The sequence below is a fragment of the Tachysurus vachellii genome, chromosome 24 (assembly GCF_030014155.1).
Source record: "Tachysurus vachellii isolate PV-2020 chromosome 24, HZAU_Pvac_v1, whole genome shotgun sequence".
Taxonomy (NCBI): domain Eukaryota; kingdom Metazoa; phylum Chordata; class Actinopteri; order Siluriformes; family Bagridae; genus Tachysurus; species Tachysurus vachellii.
This window is the reverse complement of record NC_083483.1, coordinates 6,894,836-6,916,878: the sequence shown is the minus strand read 5'-3', so window position 1 is coordinate 6,916,878 and position 22,043 is coordinate 6,894,836. Positions and strand designations below refer to the sequence as shown.

The 22,043-nt window shown below is 39.1% G+C and overlaps 1 protein-coding gene across 3 annotated transcripts in view; it reads left to right on the top strand.

Moving 5' to 3' along the window:
- LOC132839662 (rho GTPase-activating protein 6) overlaps positions 1-22,043 on the top strand; it is a 127,063-nt gene that overhangs the window by 94,941 nt on the left and 10,079 nt on the right. For all 3 annotated transcript variants that reach the window (XM_060860762.1, XM_060860761.1, XM_060860763.1), the window contains exons 3-9: positions 5,247-5,318; positions 8,881-9,137; positions 13,424-13,619; positions 13,716-13,771; positions 16,711-16,861; positions 17,534-17,682; positions 20,716-20,895. In XM_060860762.1, coding sequence (XP_060716745.1) covers positions 5,247-5,318; positions 8,881-9,137; positions 13,424-13,619; positions 13,716-13,771; positions 16,711-16,861; positions 17,534-17,682; positions 20,716-20,895 — 1,061 coding nt within the window. The remainder of the gene's footprint in view (positions 1-5,246; positions 5,319-8,880; positions 9,138-13,423; positions 13,620-13,715; positions 13,772-16,710; positions 16,862-17,533; positions 17,683-20,715; positions 20,896-22,043) is intronic.

Genomic DNA, 22,043 nt, shown 5'->3' with positions numbered 1-22,043 from the left:
ACTTCTGCAAGAATTTGAAATGTGACCTAGATTTCCTGCTTCTACTATGGTTCATATCTCGTGTTTGAGCGATTGTTTCAACAAAGCGTCTTGTGGTAAAGTGGGCCATCACATGCATTTATCTTCACTTCTGTGAGGAGTGTGGATATGCTAAGCTTCCATGCCTCATTTTCTTCAATGTGCCTTCTCTGCTCTGGGTTACTTGTAGTCTAAAGACACTTCTTATATTCTGTAAGAACTGTAAGTGGACTTATGTTTTGGGTTTATTTTTAGCCTGTTATTGTATTAGTCTATAGTTCTTGCAAATTTAAAGTAAGTTAGCTGGTGATTTTGTTGTTTGAGTTCTTCACCTGCTAGCTAGCTTGCACGTGCCTGTTGATTCGATAGAATTGTTGAACGCTCTTGCTCATGTTATTTATGTGCATTATTTACATGCTACAGTAGTTACACTCCATTAAGATAATGTAATTAATAGTGGGAAATAATCAGTTTTTACAATCTTCGCGCTTTTTTAAAACCAAGAAGGATAGCCTGTATCATCCCCCAACCCCCCCACCCTGGCACACGCCCACCCGCCCAAACCTACCACCTTAACGAACAAATTTTCTGCGGGAAAGCCTGTACTGTATTGAAATAATCGGTTTCAACAAACTACACTATCGTTGCACCTCCGCTTGATTACATTCCCTTGTGGAATCAGACTCTTTCAGCAATGATGAGGGTTTTTTTTTTGTTCCTTTGACATTCATTTTGTGAAAATATTAGTGTGTTGTGATATTTCTATCCTTTTCATTTGGGTTTTAAAGCACATTAGATTGTTTGCGGGTGTTTCTTGCATGGACAGGATTTTTTTCAGGGTGGGTTGGCTTTGATGGACACTTCCTGTTTTACTTCTAGGCACCTACAAGTGTATTATACATAATTTGGCATGGTGGCAGAACGGGTAACATTGCTCTTTAGCAAGTTCGTGTCCGTTATCCATTGTTTTGTTGTTTTTTTGTGGGGTTAATACTGGGTTAAGCCAAAACTGGTTTGGCTTCCCATCTAGGATGTATTCCAGCCTTGCCTTTAGAGTTCCATAGGCTCTGGATCCACCACAACCCTGACCAGGATAAAACTCTTAACTCTTAATCCATTGCCTTGGTGATAAAATACAGTAAACGCATTTCCAATCAAAAACGTGGATTAAAGTATGTTCCAGAAGTCAATATAAAGTCAGAAGAGATGATCTTTGTCTTTCATTATAAACGAAGAGGTGTGTGTTGAATTTCTTTTGGGATTGCAGAACCTTTAGTCTGTGGCATCTCTGTAACTCTAATGCAGTCAATTCAAATTCAATTACATTTACAAGCATTTAGCAGACACCCTTATCCAGAGAGACTTACATATCTCATTTTTATACAACTGAGCAACTGAGGGTTAAGGGCCTTGCTCAGGGGCCCAGCAGTGGCAGTTTGGTGGACGTAGGAAACCTTCCAATTGGTAGCCCAACACCTTAATCACTACGCTACCACAGCCTTAACCACTAGGCTACCACCTCTTTTTATTTCTATAACATCCACTGCCCCAGTTCAGGGTTCTAAAGGCCAGGACCCCTGTTTTTATGGTGGTCCATGTTTTAGTTATTTGGTTTTCTCTCACCAGACTTTTATTGTTTGGAAGATATATTCCCTAATGGGAACTGTCAACCACTGCCTTTTTCCTGATAGGCTCCAAACAGCGACAACTCACTCACTCACTCTCTCATTTTCTACCGCTTATCCGAACTACCTCGGGTCACGGGGAGCCTGTGCTTATCTCAGGCGTCATCGGGCATCAAGGCAGGATACACCCTGGACAGAGTGCCAACCCATCGCAGGGCACACACACTCTCATTCACTCACGCAATCACACACTACAGACAATTTTCCAGAGATGCCAATCAATCTACCTTGCATGTCTTTGGACCGGGGGAGGAAACCGGAGTACCCGGGGGAACCCCCGAGGCACGGGGAGAACATGCAAACTCCACACACACAAGGGATAGGGTGGGAATCGAACCCCTAACCCTGGAGGTGTGAGGCGAACGTGCTAACCACTAAGCCACCTTGCCCCCCTAGCGACAACTCCAGGGTTTTAAAAAATATTTTATAACGTGGGACATTTTAGTTGCATTGTCATAACTAGATCAGTTGACTAGACCAGGTCCAGGTGGAGAGCAGGGAATTCTGATGAGAATTGTGCAAAATTTTTGTGTTTTTTTTTTTGCCTAGGTCATAGTAATTCGGAGCATTTCCCAAGAACACTTGGAAATAAGTTATGAATACACTTTAGATTGGATGACATTAAGCATGTGTTAAAGAGCAATTAATTGGATTAATTTCCGAATGGACAGGAACATTATTTCTGGATTGAACTGGAGGTGTCACAGGACTGGTAGGACTGTGGGGCATTCCAGCTATGCAGCCACCTCCCTCCATCCATTAAAAATCAGTCCCTCTGATTGGATATGGCTGCATGTCTGCGACTGTTGTTCCTCAACAGTTGCTGCTGTAGTATGAAGCAGTGGTCCAGCAGGACCATCAGAACTAACCGTATTCAGTTTTAAATTCAAACCTCATATAGACAGAAGCCATGGTGTTGTTGATGGGCTTCCAGCCTGCAGTAAAAAAGCTATCTGTCAGCATTGCACACTGAAAAAACCCATCATATATTAACCACATTGTAATAGTAACTCCACATTCCTCAGCACAGGTTCTATCTCCCCTTCCACCGAAATGATTTAACATGCCGGTCTGCATTTCCTATTAATTCCAGAGCTCAGAAGTCAGGGTGCCCATGTGTAAGTGATATATCTTAGCACATGGAGCTTTGGGAGCTCTTGTGGGTGTTAGGTGTGTGTTAGTTTTGATGATTATGTCAAGTCGACCTCAAAGACCAAACGGAAAAAGAAAACACTGAATGATTTCATGTGGTGGTGGGCTGAACAGAGGGGATCAGAGCTTTCTAGGTTTTCCACTCAGCCACGCAAACTCCATCTTAGAAGAATTTCAGCCATTTCCTCTTTCTCTGTCTTTCTTCCCCACTCAGTCTGTCAGTCTGTCTCACACAACAAATCGGTCCCCTATTCTCTTCTTGATACCCAGATGTCTGCATCGTTTGCAAGGAGTGTGTGCTTATCTAAACTATGATTCATCAAGGATCAATGTTTAATGGGATTTGTTTATTTAATGATTAATTAGAGGTTTCAAACACCTGTGTCATGTACAGAGCTTTCAGACTTTGCTCATTTTTGCGTAGGAGCTCGTATTTTGACAACAAAGTATTCTGCTATGAGATTGAAATAAAAAAACACCAAGAGCAGTCTTCAGTTTCGCGCTAATAAAAACACCAGATGGGCGAATTGACATACAGTATGGCTCTGGAATGATACATGTGTAGGTGTTTTGAACTCCCCAATATTTAGCCTTTCCCTTCCCTCCGGCTCATATTAAGCCGTTGCTTGCCTTGTATGGATTCTCCCACCATCACTTTCTCTTAAGGTAAACCGAGAACTACACAGTATATTTAACATCATTTAGCTGTTGAATTACAATAATACTGAATCGACCCCAAGCACATCCCCCAATATTTTTTATCATAGATATATAGATATACTTTTTAGATATCTAGCTAGATTGTGTGTGTTTAAGTGTTAAGTGTGTTGTAGAACTTTGATGTAACTTCTTAAAGTTGATTTTTTTTCAAGATATATTCCTTGTACACCACAGCGATTGAGCAGAGATTACTATAACTAATTAATAATAATAATAGTTTATAATTAATATCAATATATTAATTAAAGAAAAAACCTTGAAAAAAAAACACCTTTAAAAAAAAACAACTTTACCACTATGTCAATATATTTCTTGGTTAAATATCAGCACATTTTAAATCCTATTATAATTACTACAAAAAGCGAGAGCAAATGTCTAATAAAGTCAAATGTATTAGTATTATTATTATTATGAATTATTATTTAATTACAATAAACAAAATATTCAATACTGAACTTATTTCTAGACAATTTGTTCTAGTAATTTTAACCTTATGAAAAGTATTTATTTCTAGAAAAATCTTAATTATTTGCAAGTCAAAATACAATGTAAAGCATGTTTTTTAACTTGTAATGATCTCATATTTGGTTGTCACTTTGTAAGAAGAATAAACAGATCATTTGACTACATTGAAGATATTTCAATATTTCATTATATTTCAGATTTCAGATTTTTTTCAAGTTTATTTCAAACGTTTTATCGAGATTTTTTTCTTTTTTCACTTTAAGTGAAAAAAGAAAAAAATCTCGATAAAACGTTTGAAATAAACGTTTGACATTTTTCCCAGTAATGATATTTATATAATCTTGTAAGACAAGATTATATAAATATCATTACTTGTAAAAAATGTCATTAAATGCTCACACCAGATCTTTGTAATGAATTCTTTTTAATCTATTTTGTATTTTCTTTATGTTCAGTGTCGTTATTTTTATACATACGAGTAAATGTAGTATTTTTTTTTACAGCTTCTCCAAAGCAACTCCACTGTTCTGCTGCCAGTTTGTCAGCTAATATGTAGCTCCTGATATATATTCTGTATAATGTTTAGAAATTTCAGGATATGCTATTTTTTTTTTTTATCATATTGCTCCACATTACTTTGAATACTCTTGACTAATAATAACGAACGTTGCCGCTTGAAGCCGTCAGATGGAGAAGCACGCAGAACGACACACGTTTATGAAAGGTTCTTGAGTAGCTTTTTCTTTTATGTTCATTTTATGCATAAATTGAGCCAGGTCATACATTTTGCTTTTAGGATTCATCGACATTTATGCGATAAAAATGTGAGTTTTTAAACAAGATGACTATAAAATGTAAGTGTGACGCAGGAGATGGAGTAGAAGCAAACTCTCCTCAGTGATCTCATGTTGCACTGCAGATCATCTTAGCGAGTTTGGCTGAAAGGAAATCTCCAGCTGGATTCCTGAACCGCAGGAAAGCTTAGCTTTGTTTTGATACCAAAGGGAGGTCAGTTGTTCGCAGATGCCACCCTTTCATTCACCTTTTAGATTACATGCACTGGATGAACCAGCTTACATGTAGAATAGAACAGCTGGTGGGTTGTGGAAAGATGTATTGGTGCGCCTGTGCTGTATGAGGAGCTGCGTGTCATCATTAGTGCAGAAGCACAGATTAACCAATACCACATGCTAAATGTGTTTGCAGATTGCCAGAAGAGGAAGAAGTCACTACGGAGGAAGCTGGACTCCTTAGCCAAGGAAAAGAACAAAGACAAAGGTAACATAGATGCTAATAAAACACCCTTACTGTAGGTTGAAATTTTCAACTTTTTATAAAACTAGATTAGAAGCCTTTATTTTTTCACATATACTGTACATTACAGCATTCTTTCTTTGCTTATCTAAACTTTGGAGGTTGGGGTTTAGAGCACAGGGTCAGCCATGATACAGCACCTCTAGAGCAGTGAGGGTTAAGGGCCTTGGTCAAGGGCCCAACAGTGGCAGCTTGAACCCAGATCCTCTGATCAGCAACCCAGAGCCTGAAGGGCTTAAGCCACCACTTCCCCTATGATAAACTATGATATGATGTTAGGATGATGGGAAAATGGTGACTACCATCTCCCACAGAAAAGCATAAGTCGTGATCCATTTTTTTCAGACTAAGCTTTTCCCTCTGTGTCAAATCCCAGGTGTAAAAAACAAAAAAAATAAAATAAAAAAATAAAACAGGGGCACACAGATTCAGGCAGTTTCTACTGGGATATATTTAGAGAAGTGTAAAGTTCTCCTTGTAAGGGGACATGGCTCTTCGCTAGCTGACCTTGCAGAGCAGATTTGGCAGAGCTTCAGTTTTGAGAGGGAAAAAGATTGAAACATCAAGACATCAGGAAAGCCACCGTGTCCCATGGCTTGTTCACGTGTTATGCCTTTTACACTGAGAGACTGTGTACTGGATATGGGGAAAACAGATAAAACATTCATGTGCAACTCTTAACCCTAGTCAAAAATCTAAAGGTTTGTATCACACTAAGAAATAAAATCTCAAAAATAAGAAGACCTGTCGTACCTCTAACTGCGAAGTCTCTGAAAATCTTGTCGCAGTGAAACAAGACTCTGAGTTCAGTGTTAAATATAAACACTAAAATTTAGCACAGGAATCCAGAACAATTCATCACTGCCAAGGGAAATTTTTATTAAAGCACATACTTACGCATTCAATTTTGGGTTCACATGGCAGCATTGCTGTGTATTTGGGTTTTTTTTTAGTTTGTGTTTACTTTTAATGTTAGGATACATATTGTAATAATCCTAATGCGTGACCAAAAGGCTCCTGTAATTACATGTGGCTGTTTGTCATGAGCCGGTACTGCTTTAAAATTTGTTTTATTAGAGAGTAGCAGGTCTGGTAGTCAACACACACTCAGACACGCACACACACACACGCTCGTTCTCCCAGTGTGTATATTTTGTCTGAAATGCTGGTTGGTCTAGGCTGTCTAGGCTGGTCTGTATGCGCAGCATAAGGCCTTTGCTCCAGCTGCTATATTCCAAGGGTCAGCTCTTTATACCACAATAGAACAAAACACACACACACTTTGTGCACAGCACATCTACTGTAGTGCATTTGAAGTTTTCTGCAATGCAGTAACCTTTACTGTAACACATAAGAAAGGTAAACACTCTGGTCCCCGTATTTACAGTGTCTTTATTAGGAACAGCACACAGTTATAGTGTTAACACATGCAACACGTTGAAAACATACAACTGAGCACAAACACATTGAAGCGCAAAAACAATGGCTAAGTAGTGTATGTTTCAATCTAATGTGAAAGCAAAACAGTGTCTCGCATTTTGTCTTCCACCTTATGAGCTTTTTATGAACTTTGGTGGACACATCCTAAATTTCATTGCTAGTCCACCAGGTAAAAGAAACCTAACTGAATAAAGGAAAAACTGGTGGTATTTAAAATGGGATAAATGTATAGAGAGCTAGTTAGCTAGTAGTTAAGCTCCTTAACTACATTAAAGAAATGAGAAAATTTGATTCTGTAGAGTCGTTTCAAGCCCTTGACAAAAACCCAGCAAGGCATTGGCCATGGTTTCAGCTATAACCTTGTTAATAAGCATTTAAAAGATAATATTTATGTCTGGGAAGCATCTGTATTCTCGTTCAGCATTTAAGGTGACTACATGTAAGATTATATAACAAAGTTGTGCTCGACTTTTTTTTTGCTCAGATTTTGTCAGTAATTATAAAAACGTGCCTGTGCCTGATTCAGGAGTGATGCACTGATAACAGAGGTGTCATGCCCTAACCCTAACCCTTCAGGCTGTTGAGCCAAGCGGATTTTACATTCTAAATATTAGGAAGACTGTGCTGCATCCTCGTCACTGTCGGGAGATTTTCTCTGTTTTGATAATAACATAATGACACATAATCCTAACACAATGCAATAGGCGGTAATCACTGCTACGCTGCAGATGCTGCATTGCTGGATCTGTGTGCGGCCGCAGGCTTGTAGCTGCACGTTATTTTTTGTTGTCGCCAAAAAACCCCTCGTACCTGAAAAGCTCATGGGTCAGAATCCATATTTCTCTCAACATCACGTTTTTGTTTTGCCCCCCTTAAAAAAGATAGGTGCATGACGCCACTGGCTAATAAAGTAGTTAAAATCATCCTAATATCTGCTAGTTCAGAAGCTTAAATGACGCTTCAGGATGTTTACATGCATCCGAATTATTTGTTAGTAATCGGACTGATGGCTAAATCGGACCGAAATGACAACATCAGAACACCTCAACCGATACGAATGAACTCGATCTGAAATCACAATCGGATCAGATGAAAAGAGGTGATGTGGATCTGAAATAATCCAGATTTTAAAAAATCTACCATGTGAACGCTTAAATCAGACTGTTTTCTCAGTCAGTTTAAAAATAACTTACATGGCACATATAATGACAGACCAATGATTGTTGGGAATGTACAGTAATTGTATGTAATTCACATGTAAATTAATATTAAAATGGGATTTCAGGGTTTATGGTTTATGTTAAATCTTCATTCAGATTGAATTAATTCAGACTGATAAATGTGTAAATACACCGAATGAGATACAGATTCACACTATACAGTAGTTTGAGGTGCAGTACACCAGTTTTTTTCTGATCGTTTAACCTGCTTGCTTCTGCCTGACAGCATTTAAACTTTTCTCCCTAGATCTACAAGAGAAGAGACGGTTTGTCCTGACATTTCTAATTGATAACAAATAGCTTCCAACAGTGTTCATCGTGTTCAGAACGTGATGTTATTCATCTCTTGGATGTTAGAAGGGTCGTGACTTTCTTTTGTTTAAATAAAGAAGAGAAAACATTTATACCAAAGCTGTGTGATGTCTATTGAGCGTAAAAGGTTACTTGTGCTACTTCTGGAGAAAGTCTGACAAACCTGCTAGGAGCGTGTTTGAAGTATAATTGTTTGCCGTTTGTTTTACGCCATATATTTTGAATCGCTGTCTCGGTGTGAGACACACCAACATTTAATTGATAATGTTTTTCAATTCTAAAAATAAATGTAATAAAATTTCTACTTGTTTTCATTTAGCTACAACTGCTGGGCCCCAGAACAAGGCCCTTAACTCAGTCGTATGAAATGTCGCTCTGGATAAGGATGTCTGCCATACTGTATGCCGTAAATGTGAATGTAATTTGAAATCCAATGGACATACAAACGTTTGCTGCTTGGTATCATTTATTTCTCTGTACACGGTTTATTATTGCCCATTTAAACAACTTTGTTATATCAGCTGCTTTTTTATTTTTCCATCCTGTTGTCTCAGAAAACGCCCCACAGGCGTTTGGCATCTCCTTATCACAGGTGATCACCAACGACCGAACCCAGCGTCAGCGTCAAGAGGGTCAGAGGGAGGAGCAGAGAGACCCGAGTGACCTGGTGTCCTCCATCCTGCAGTTTGCTACCCGCCGACCCACTAAGGAGCTTTCCAGCAGCAACTCATCGCTCAGCTCCACCTCAGAGACGGCCAACGAGTCAACGTCATCCAACACGCCCGAAGCCGCACCCCGTGCTCGCAGGAGGGTGAGGACAGTCAGATTACATCAGACTTTATAAAAGGTGGCAGATTTCAGAGCAATGAAACTGCTTAACTACTATCTGAGTTGTATAGACAGTCACATGGTTGTTTATTCCACAGTTTTGTCACCAAGTGTCTGATTCTTCTCAGACACTTCTCCACGGTTTGTAAAAAAATATTGCAGGAGCCTTTAAACACACTTCTAGCATATCGTCGCTGTCGGGCGGAAACCTCGTATGTCCAAATTTGGTCAATTTCATATTTTTTCACATATTGATGCTATTGGTCAGTCCCCACGTGGGTCTGTTATTTTTACAAGTTATTAACCAATCTAAAGTCTTGAAAATAGCTTGAGCGCAAATCTCATAACTCCATTGGACACTTCAACTGTCCACCTCTTCCTCACTCCGCGGGAGAGCTTCATTATTAAATTATTAAATTCATTATTAAAATATTAAATTATTATAATTATGTTATAAACTATTGACATGATTTCAGTGTTTCTGAGTATTTAGTTCGATCACATTTCGGCTTTAATGACAGTGTGCACTCGAGCTCTGCATAGAATCCACAAGTTTGTGCAAAACCTTCTGATCCATTGTAGAGTGCTGTCTGAACACATGCTTTAATTATGCGACAAATTAAGCATGAGGAAAATTCGTTTTTTTATAACGAAGCTCAATATCACACATTTGTTTACATTAGGGAGCTAGAAATGTAATAGTAAATATTAAATATTTAAGATAAATTCTTTAATCAGAATACCTTTTTTTTTAATGAAATAAATAAAAATATAGATTTTTATATTTTGGATAATCCTGGAATTCTGGAGAAAAAAAGAAGAAAAAAAAGACTCAGGAAGCAGTAGACAAGAACTTGGGACTTGAGCTCATTAAAAATAGAACAACTCAGAACCACAGTTGGAAATGCATGAAAATGACTTACACTAAATAAAAAAGACATCTTTTGGATATTTTTACACCGGTAAAGGAAAGCAAAACACAGCTAAACTAGAGATAGAGTCAGAGGAAAGTCTGATGACACCAGCAGAGTTGGAGCTGTGGTCAGGAACAGATTTTAGGATCAGGATCAGAGCATAGGAATAAATAAATCCCATTTTATGCACCAGACATGGTAAGGACATGGTGGCATGGTTGATGCACGCCAAACGTAATATTATATTTGAGTTCTATTTCTGCTGTGTACCACACACAAGGGCATGGTTTCTGTCTAGAAACAATACAAAATATAATATTGATAGTATATTTGACGAAACTGGATGGTCCGGGCGATGTTTAGATTTCCAGTTTCGTGTTTGTCAAAGTTTACTGTTCTTGGCTGACAAGTTTGGACCCCAGTGTGGTCCTCTTATTTTGTAGGCCATCTACCTCAAGATTTGGTGTGAGCTATGAGATACCTTTCTGCTCAACGTACAGAGTGGTTATTTAAGGTATTGTAGACCAGTGGTCCCCAACCCCCGGGGCGCGGACCGGTACCGGTCCGTGGACCAAATGGTACTGGGCCGCCCAAGGAACATTAAATCATTTCCATTTTATTTACTGTGGTGTATTTCTCTCGGGTTTTTTGCGACTTTCCATGGACGAGAGGTTAACCGGGAGCTGAGAGACGTCACCTAAAGCCGCACCAATACCGTGCATACGCGAAATATCAGGGCGGTTTTAGGTGACGTCTGGAGCTGAGCGGCTGCAAACGGCAGTGGCGTTGTATCTTTGGTGGAGAGGAGGTGTATATCGCTCTTCTCTCTGTTCACCGGTACTTGCTCATGTTTAACAGTACTTGGTGTACGTGTATATTGTTTTTGCTCAAATTGAACCCACAAATTAGCAAAAATGAGTACGAAACAAACGTCGTTAGAATCTCTGCCAGTGTTCTGCATTAAATTCATGGCGGAATACACTGAGATTGTCACCACAGCACTTAAATCCCTATTGCCATTTCCGACATCCTATCTGGGTGAAGCGGGGTTTTCTGCAGTGACAGCAACCAAAACAAAACAACGGAATAAACTGGACATAAGCAACACACTTCGGGTGTCATTGTCTCCTATTACCCCCAGATGGAACCGTCTCGTTGCAAAGAAACAAGCTCAGGGTTCCCATTGATTTAGCGTTCTAGGGAGTTAAAATGTTAAATCACTTTATAATCATTTTTTGGTGCAACTGTATTTTATTTTGAAGGCATGTTTAAATACAATTACATTTAAATTATTAAAACAATGTAAAAAGGTTGGGGACCACTGCTGTAGACTACCTCAAATAATAAGACACGATCGATTTTGGATGTAAAGTCAGGCCAGGTCAGGAGACAGCGAGATAGCGAGGATTAGGCGTCATGGCCAGTGCAGAATGAGCTATAGACTTTTCATGGGGAACTGAGAAGATCTGGGTGTAGAACAAAAAAACACCCAGAGAGTAAACAGAAACATGGACAGTGTCAAAAACCTTATTAGCCAACTATGGCATCTATTGGACTAGAAACTATACCACAACTGAAAACCAGAGCCAGATAATCAGTGAAGCAGTTTCAAAGTCCAAAAGAATTTGCCTGGTACTACAGCATGGAAATGAAGCTCTTGTGAAACACAGGGCAATTTAGACAGCGTCAGTGGAATTTCAACTTTAAATCATCCACCTCCCTTTTTTAGCAGCACAATAGCTCACTTACATGCATTCCAAAGGCCTCTGTAAACCTCAGGAGACCCAGCAAACTCACCAGCAGGACAATTTTGAAGGTGGAATAGGAGCTTGTTTGTACCTGTGTAGTCTTGGGAGTGGTGTAAGCTTGGCAGTTCAGTTTGTCCTTCACTGTGTACATCCAGCTGTTACACAAGTGTGTTTCTCAGCAGAGACGCTAAACAAACAGCATAATAATAAGATACAGATGAATCGAAGCTCATAATAATGATTAGGTGTTGGAGCCAGAGCAGATCCAGAGCTTTGGTTACAGGACAACAAACATATATTTCACTGGATTGTTAATACATGCGCTCGAGAGCCACGGCTCAGATCTGCACTGCAGTCTATTTATTTCGTAATTACTCACCTGACTGACCACAACTGCCTCCACAGGGACAACTACGAATTAAAAAAAGAAACCTCCAAATGTCCTGGCTTTTACTGCCTACTTTTAGTTATACACAGTCTAAGCTTTAGAGCCTCAGTGGAATATTACTGACACAGTCATTATCTCATTCAGGATTTTAAGTGTTAACAGGATACTCAGTCTTAAATTACACAAAATACACCATTTGAGACGTAGCTTAGGATGCTGATTATTATCCTCTTTTATTAATTAGCATACTAAATCAGATTCTTTATATAATATATCAGTGAGTCAAATGAAAACCCTTTTGCAAAATTGCAACACTGAATTGAATCTGTTTCTAGAGGAATCCAGAATCTTGAGACACTGATGCTTTCCTGCACACCATGGCTGTAAAAAACACAACTTATTTGTGTTACTATATACTTCCTGTCAGCTCAGACCAGACTTTGAATTCTCCTCTGTCCTCTTGTATTAACTGAACCCTCATTCACGCCATTTTGCGTAAACTCTAGAGACTGTGAGTGTGTGAAAATCCCAGGAGATCAGCAGCTTCTGAAATACTCAACCCAGCCCAACGTGCACCAACAACCATGGCATGAAAGATCAGAGTGCAGAGATCACACTTTTATCTTCATTCTGATGTTTCATGTGAACATTACCTGAAGCTTTTGACCTAATAAAGAGGACAGGGAGTGTATATACATATATTTTTGGTCTGTACACAAGCTTATTTAAATGTCGGTCATTCATTCATTCATTCATTCATTTTCTACCGCTTATCCGAACTACCTCGGGTCACGGGGAGCCTGTGCCTATCTCAGGCGTCATCGGGCATCAAGGCAGGATACACCCTGGACGGAGTGCCAACCCATCACAGGGCACACACACACACTCTCATTCACTCACGCAATCACACACTAGGGACAATTTTCCGGAGATGCCAATCAACCTACCATGCATGTCTTTGGACCGGGGGGAGGAAACCGGAGTACCCGGAGGAAACCCCCGAGGCACGGGGAGAACATGCAAACTCCACACACACAAGGTGGAGGCGGGAATCGAACCCCCAACCCTGGAGGTGTGAGGCAAACGTGCTAACCACTAAGCCACCGTGCCCCCTATGTCGGTCATTATTTTAACTAAAAAAAACAGAGACTTGGCAGATAAATGAAACTTTGGGGGGAAAAAAGCTTGACAGACATGATGATTTTAATGTCTTGGGTAGGGTGGCATGTCTGTGGACTCCATCACGGATTTGGATGACAATCAGTCACGTCTGCTGGAGGCGCTGCAGCTCTCGCTGCCGGCTGAGACAGCCAGCAAGAAGGAGAAGCAGCAGGACAAGAGGCTGAGTCTAAACCCCATCTACAGGCAGGTGCCACGTGTGCTGGACAGCTGCTGCCAGCACCTTGAGAAGTATGGTACGCATGCTCCGAACTTTCACACCTATGCGTGATGTAAAAAAAATTCCAAATTGTGTACACATGACTTCATTCTTCTTTTTTTCTCCCACTCAGGTCTACAGACGGTGGGGATATTTAGAGTGGGCAGCTCAAAGAAAAGAGTGAGGCAGGTAGGAAGCACGAATCTTGCTCAACACTTCAGATTTCACTGTTCAAATTCACCTTAAAGAAGCGGTCTGTAATTTAAAGAGCATGCCTGCGGTGACAAAATATCAACAAGACATGCCTCATGGGATGGCATTAAAAGTAGCCTGCTTTATTACATAGTAGCATTATACTGTAAACTGCTGTTTTATTTTATTAACATATTTTAAAAATGATAGCATTCTTACAGCCAAAAACTTTTAAATGTTACATACAGCATCTTTAATAATTAGTGAGCAGGTTTCCAGGTACATGGTGATGTTTAAAATACATAGTTTTCTAAGACAATTTTTATTTTTTTTGGTAATTCTACATGATCATGTGGCTTAAAATTAGTCATTTTTATCATCGTTTCTAAATTAGGCCGGTCAGAGAGACTCATGTGTGACGCCAGTGAGCGTGCCATGCCTTTTTATGCTGATGAAACACATGATAAAAAAAATCAGATGGCGGATTTCCCCATCACAGACATCCTTTTTCTTTTTTTGCTGATTTTTCAGCTGATTTTATCTTTCATTCACAAAGCTGCCAACTTGCCTCGTTTTATGTATGGTATTTTTTTCCTTCCGCTTCTTTTAAACAAGTTGTACAATTGCTCTGGATCTAAACATGCCCTCAAGCTCTTTCTTTTCGGTGAATACAGAGATGCTTTGCTTGGTGTACACTCTCAGTACTCTGATGAAAACATCACCTTAATGCAAACAGCGATCTTATTTCATTAAAGTAAACAAATATCACCGGGTTCCAGGGCGCATCAGAATCAAATTGCAAAAGAAACAGGAAAGCGAGCGCTGTGTGAAGAACCTGTTGGATGAGCGATGGGAGAAACAGCACAGAAAGGGTCACACAGTTGTTATGCAGGTTTTTTTTTGGACTCACCAAAAAAACAGCAAAAAAAAAAAAAAAAAGAAGCTGAATAGACGAAAAGGAACAAAAGATACATACAGTACATGCATAACAGTACACAATGTTATACACGGTAAACTCTTTTTACCAGTTCACGTTCTGTAATGCTGTCGGAATAGAAATCGACTCAGTAGACATTTCCAATCAGTATAAACGAATGAATTATTTTATCACCGCAAGTCTGATATAAAATTAGTCAGGACACTGTTGGCTGTCAGTTTGAGACAATAAACTTCAAAGCTACAAAATATATTGTGGGGAGTTGCATTTATTTCACAAGCTAACAACGATGTTAACAATTTTTTATTTTTATTAGTATTTATTTTTCATCCAATTACCAGCAGTGTTGATCCTAACGTTTCAATTTATAGTGTAAACAAAGTATTTCTTTCTACCTGCTTATTGCACTTTATACTAAGCGATTGAAGCTCCTTTCTTTATTTGTTGTCGTATGTTTTGCTGGACCGTGTCTCTGTGTGGGAGGGGATTATAACCCACCTGTGTTTTTTTTACAGTGCGAAACAGAATGCAAAAGCTAACTTTTCCAGAAAGTTGTCATTCATCTTTCGTCCTTCATAATGGAAGTGTTCCATTTTCGACCGTTTTTTGCCTGGACGCTTCACTTAGCTCGTCTTTGTGTCGACTTGTTTCATCCGTGCTCCCTAGAGCATGTTCTGCTTTATGGTGTTCGCTGGTCTAAATCACACACATTCTTTGATTAGCAAGGCATGAACATTCTAGTCAACTGTAGTGAACCGTTCCAGTCTTTAAGGAGAATTCTTTGTGCTCAAAGTGAGTCTTAGTACATGTGTGTAGTGTCGACAAGCTGTTTATCTAGAAATTCTGTCGAAAAGCCGCAGACCGGCCGTGTTACAGAGGCCTTGTCAAATAAGAAAGGTTTTATAAGACAAACAATAGAAAGAATAAGAACAGACATGGATTTATAAAGGCATGTTCATGTGTCACAGTGTAAAATCCTGTGTGTGTGTGTTACTAATACCATTGTGAGCAAATATATTTACTCCTTTGTCTAAGTAATTCTAGGCTTATTTGTACCCCAACACTTACTTGTAGTAAGTGTTGTAGTAAGTTCAGTCTTCGGGACAGATTAAGAATGAGCACATCAGAGGGACAGCTCAGGTTGGCTGTTTTGGGGACAAGGTCAGAGAAGCTAGATTGAGATGGACATGTACAGAGGATTGAGATGGTTATATTGGTAGAAGGATGTTGGAGATTGAGCTGCCAGGTCAAGAGGAAGGCCAAAGAGGAGATATATGGATGTGTTAAAAGAGGACGTGAAGGTAAATGGTGCGAGAGTAGAGTTAGGTGGAAACAGATGAATCGCTGTGGAGACCTCTAACGGGAAAAGCCGGAAGACGAAGAAGTGGAAATTGATCCCACAGAAGCCACCTTCACTCTTTATAGCTGTCAGCTAGCTAGCCTGTTGATTTTTTTCTTCCTTCCCGTTAAAGGTGCTTAGGGGGAAAATTGCCATGCCTTCTGCCTTTTCTTCTTCATCTGAGAAGCTTTCATATTTCAGATTCCTGAAATTTATCATTTGCCATGTCCAGGATGATGTTGCAACACTAACGCTACTGTAGTAACCGTTTCGAATTAGGAAGTGGAATTTTATATGGCGAACCCAGACGAACTGAATGATACACACAGTGAAGCATCCTGGTGTGGTTCAAGGGAATCTTGGCACTCTTGCTCAACCAATCAGGTTAATGAATCGGAAATGACCGTATAATTCTAAAACGATCAACTTACGCATTGTACCACTTCACCTGTTATTTGTTCGTTCTGAGATGCCTCAAGTATCCAACATTAAAGGCATTTTCTTTTTGCTAAAAATCCAGTAAAATAGTTCTTTAACCGGTAGAAGGACGTGAAGGCAACATCAAATTGCTGTAACGTTAATTTTGTCTTTTGACTTTTGTCTTTTGTTTTTTATTTGTAAATCTTTTAATGAGATTTGAATACGATTCCTCTGCCCCAGTTACGGGAGGAGTTTGACCGTGGTGTGGACGTGCAGCTGGATGAGGAACACAGTGTCCATGACGTGGCCGCGCTTCTGAAGGAATTCCTCCGGGACATGGCTGACCCGCTGCTCACCAAAGAGCTCTACACTGCCTTCATTAACACCACATGTGAGAAACCTACATGGCTACAACCTTTTTCCTCAGCAGCTCCTTCACCGAGAGAACTAAATCAGGCTAAAGTTAACCCAGACAAGCTTAGAATAAAAAAAAACAACAACTGGAATAATGTGATGGAAGATGAAATCAAGTCAATGTAATATGTAAAAATTAAGTAGTTCAACACGGATTTAACAAATGTTTATTTTGTCGTAGTAACATAAATCTGAAAAACGGTTGTTATTGTGTTTCTACGAAACTACAAAATGAAAAAACTTTATTTTATCACTGAGAAGAAAAACAAAAATGAAAGATTTAACTGAAAAAAAAAAATTCAATGTTAAAGTAGAATTTATGTTAGTTTATGTGGTGCTCTGGAAATGCTGGCTAAGTTCCCAAAAATATCACAAAAATTAGAACTGGGAAACCTATAAACCTAGACCTACTGTAGAAATACCAATGCAGAATACTACAGTAATTCAGTTAATACGAATCAGTAGAATTTTCTAAACGTATGCATTGGGAGGAAGTATTTATCCGAAACAACTCACAGTGAAAGCTGAGCAGTTCTGGCTCTCTGGCAGTCGCAACATTCTGATCGCTTACACGAAATGTATAGGTTAGATCTAGATTACAAAACCTATGCCATCTTTAATCTCTGACCCTGGATTTCATTCTTAATAGTGCTGGACCCAGAAGACCAGCAGTTAGTCACACAGCTGCTTGTGTACCTGCTGCCGCCTTGTAACAGCGACACCCTGCAGCGGCTGCTGGAGTTTCTGCACATCGTGGCTCAGCACGCTCAAAACGGATACGACAAAGATGGACAGGAGGTGAGGTGTAGAACTAATATAGCGATCACAACTCTCGTATTCATACATTTACCTACCTGATAGAATAATAGCCTTCACAGATAGCACAGATTGTTGTGTTGAATTTTTTGGGGATTACTGCAATACATGAACGATCTTCGAGGGCAGTTGCTAAGAGCTAAGAAGCAGATTAGTGTGAGCTGTTGAGCCAACAATGTCATTTATAGACCACCGTGGGTCAATCAGTAGAGATTGGCTCTTGCAAAACATCTGGAAAATGCATGAATTTCGATGTCTGATTTAAAAGCTATTTAGTAACATGGCCTCAGTGCATAGTTATGTACTGTAGGCAGCGTGAAACTGATACTCACAGTCTGCAGTGGAGGCCAGTTTAACTGTCAGCCTACATTTGAGACTAAATGAGCACTAATTGAACCACCTGGTCTGAATTTATCAGCCTGCCTCTGTGGTGCTTCCATGGAAATATTCTAAACAGGCATTAGTAAATATTAGTTTTTACCTAAAACAGATTGACAGTCGGTTCTTAATTACGACATTTATTTTAGACATACTGTTTAGGGCAATACTGAGTTGAGATATACTGTAATTTGGTAATTTGGTAATTTGGTAATATTGTTATTTGGGGATGTGGTAGCTCAGTGGTTAAGGTGTACTACTACTGATCGGAAGGTCTTGGGTTTGAATCCCAGGTCCACCAAGTTGCCACTTTCATAACATGTCTACGCAACGGAAGCACAGTATTCAATAGTTACATAGAAAGTTGTGATACATTGGGCGGAGTTTGCGTAAAAAGAGGTGTGTCTTAGTTACAAAATTTCCTGGATTTTCAATGTTGCGTCTGCACTCGATGTAATTGCAGGTTTAGTGTTATGTAGAATATGCTTTTAGTCTGGTGGGTTTCCCAAGTGGTGTCAGACCTTAAAGATGCTTGGGGTATTTGAAAGAGATAAAACAGTCACAAGGACCAAGATCTGGTCAATAAGGTTGATGAGACAAAAAAAAATAATAATACCAGAAGTGTGGATCTTAGGACAGGGGACTAAGCCTGGATGTTCACCAAGTACAGACAGGTGAAGTGTCCACAAACATTTGGCCATACAGTATATTGTTTTTTTCTCAATTGTAACAGTATCTGGTTGCCATTCCATGTTTGGTCTGCTATTCAATAAAGATGGAGGAGTGATGAGACCGAGGAGTCTAGCATTAGAACTAGGCTTTTTCCCTCAGACATACAATATACACTTGGTTTGATCACATAGTTTGATCAAATGCCTTATTCTGTTCCACAGATATTTCCATGTTACATGTAGTAGCAAGCTACACACACACACTCTCACACACACACAATACAGTTTTTGTGTTGTAATCTGGGTTTATTTTTTCTTTGTGTTTGCACTGCATAATGTAGCGGAGACCCATGCTTTAGTTCTTCATTGCTTCATTGTTAATCTGTAGAAAATCAGGCATCATGATGTAGACTCTCAGATGCTTGGTCTGTTCCTAAACACTCCCAATCCTGCCTGTGCTCTCAGTGTACTTTCCCACATGCCTATCTGCACAGGAAACCGGACTCATTTCACGCTCAGGAGGGGAACACTGATGAACATTTTCATCACACTCGTGTTCCCACTGAGACCCAGTGAGAGATTATGGGAAAGGAAGCAGGGTAGTGTGCGAGTGTGTGAGTTAGTTAGGTTCCTAAGAGTAAAATAAAGGTGGTATTTTGTTTAGTAGTTCTGTAGAGATGGCTAGTCTTACTGCAGTCACTAGAATTGTAAGATTTGTAAGACATGCATAATACACACTCAAAGATTCCCTCCCAACCCCCTGCCCACCCCAACACACACACACACACACACACACACACACACACACTTAATCTTCTTTGTGTTGTGAGAAAAAATTAATCTTGGTGAGTTCATGGAGTTGTAGTGACAATGTTAAAGTCTTAATCCTTGTGTGGCTTTAAAGGAACCTTTAATAATGTAATTACAAAATCATAGTACAGCGATCAAGTATAATATTTCTCTCCCTTCACACAAGGATATTACTAAGATTCACGTCCCAAAATGCAATGAATGACATGTATATTTCAAGATGATAGACATGCATAAGAATCTCTCTCTCTCTCTCTCTCTCTCTCTCTCTCTCTCTCTCTCTCATTAGATTCGATTAGATTAGATTAGATTAGATTAGATTCAACTTTATTGTCATTACACACATACAAGTACAAGGCAACGAAATGCAGTTTAGGTCTATCCAGAGTGCAATAGCAGCAAGTGCAGGATATAGTTTTTACAAGATTTAGATAAGTTAAATAAGTTAAATAAAATTGTAATATGAAGTGATTTACAGATGTGTGTGTACGATGAACATAAACAGATGGCTATAATTATAACTGAAATTTACAGAAGGATGTAACAAAATATATGGCTATTGCTATAAACAGTAATTTACAGATGTGTATGTACTATGAATATAATATACAGATGAATCTGTACTATGAATATAATATACAGATAAATATGTACTATGAATATAATATACAGATGTGTATGTACTATGAATATAATATACAGATAAATCTGTACTATGAATATAATATACAGATGAATATATATGTACTATGAATATAATATGCAGATGAATATATATGTACTATGAATATAATGCAGATGGCTATTAGTATTAAACTGAAATTTACAGAATGGTACGTGCTATAAACTAAATATATGGCTATTAGTATAATATATTGCTGTTACTATAAACAGAAATCAGGTAGATATATACAATGATAGGGCAATGGTGAGCAGCAATGCAAAAAAAAAGAGAGCAAGTGTGCAAGTGAGCATACAGTAGTTTGTGTAATAGTCCATTAGTGCAATAACGTCCATTTGTGTAAACAGTCCATTAGCTCAGTAACGAAGTGTGAGGGGGGAGATGTAACAATGTATATTATATACATATATATAAATTATAATCTATCATATATATATATATAAAGAATATATATTTTATGTTTGTTTGTTACAGGTTACAGGAAACAAGATGACGTCAATCAACTTGGCCACCATCTTTGGGCCAAACCTGCTGCACAAACAGAAAAGTTCAGATAAAGAGTTCAGCGTTCAGAGCTCAGCGCGGGCCGAGGAGTCCACGACCGTCATCGCTGTGGTACAGAGGATGATCGCAAGCTATGAGGAACTTTTCATGGTGAGCAACAAAATGCATTCAAATATAGCTCTCACTATACTTATGTCATCAACTGCTGTTGTCTTTTTTACCTGGCTGACCTGTTTGATGTATGGTTGTTAGTACACCAGTGGTTTCTTTCTTTTGTGAGCATATTCAGGGCAAATTCTTATATTAGCTATACATAATGCTTGTGCATTGTTTCAGCTTCAGAATGGCTTGCTTTTCTCACATAGACACTTCTCTGGTCTTCATGTTGGTCTTCAGATGTGAAGCCCAGTGCTAGACAATGACTAGACATTCACTGACTGGGTACCAAAACAAACACACGCAAAATAAAAACCCCAACATCCAATAATAAAATGCATGGAAACAGAAGCCATGTGGTGACACATCCATATGTAAATACCTGGAAATAAAAGCAGAAATTCTATTCTATGGGCTCATATACATCCTTTCATCTTCTTTCAAACTCGAATGTCATTACTGTAAAGCTAAATACAACCTAAAGCTATAACCAACCTTGCTTGTTCCAATAATTGTGAAGTTGGTTGTACATTAAAAGAGAAGGAGTATTTTTGCATATACAGTGCAAGAGGTACTGATATATGAAACATACTTCTATTCTTTTCCTGACGTTTGTGTTAACGAGTGTTATTGGTTTGGATTGACTTATTGTAGTATACGTTTACATTCTATTTTATACACAAATTATAAGAGAAGAACAATTTCCATTTGTTCCCACATAATGCATTGTTTTTTTTTATATTTTATTCACATCCAGGGAGTAATTGAAGTGTACTAATAAAATAAAGCTAGAGGTCAGAGAAATGTTAGTCATATGCAGTAGTTTCATGTAATTCTATTTCAATGTTTAAGGATGGGGGGCACGGTGGCTTAGTGGTTAGCACGTTTGCCTCACACCTCCAGGGTTGGGGGTTTGATTCCCGCCTCCGCCTTGTGTGTGTGGAGTTTGCATGTTCTCCCCGTGCCTCGGGGGTTTCCTCCGGGTACTCCGGTTTCCTCCCCCGGTCCAAAGACATGCATGGTAGGTTGATTGGCATCTCTGGAAAATTGTCCGTAGTGTGTGATTGTGTGAGTGAATGAGAGTGTGTGTGTGTGCCCTGTGATGGGTTGGCACTCCGTCCAGGGTGTATCCTGCCTTGATG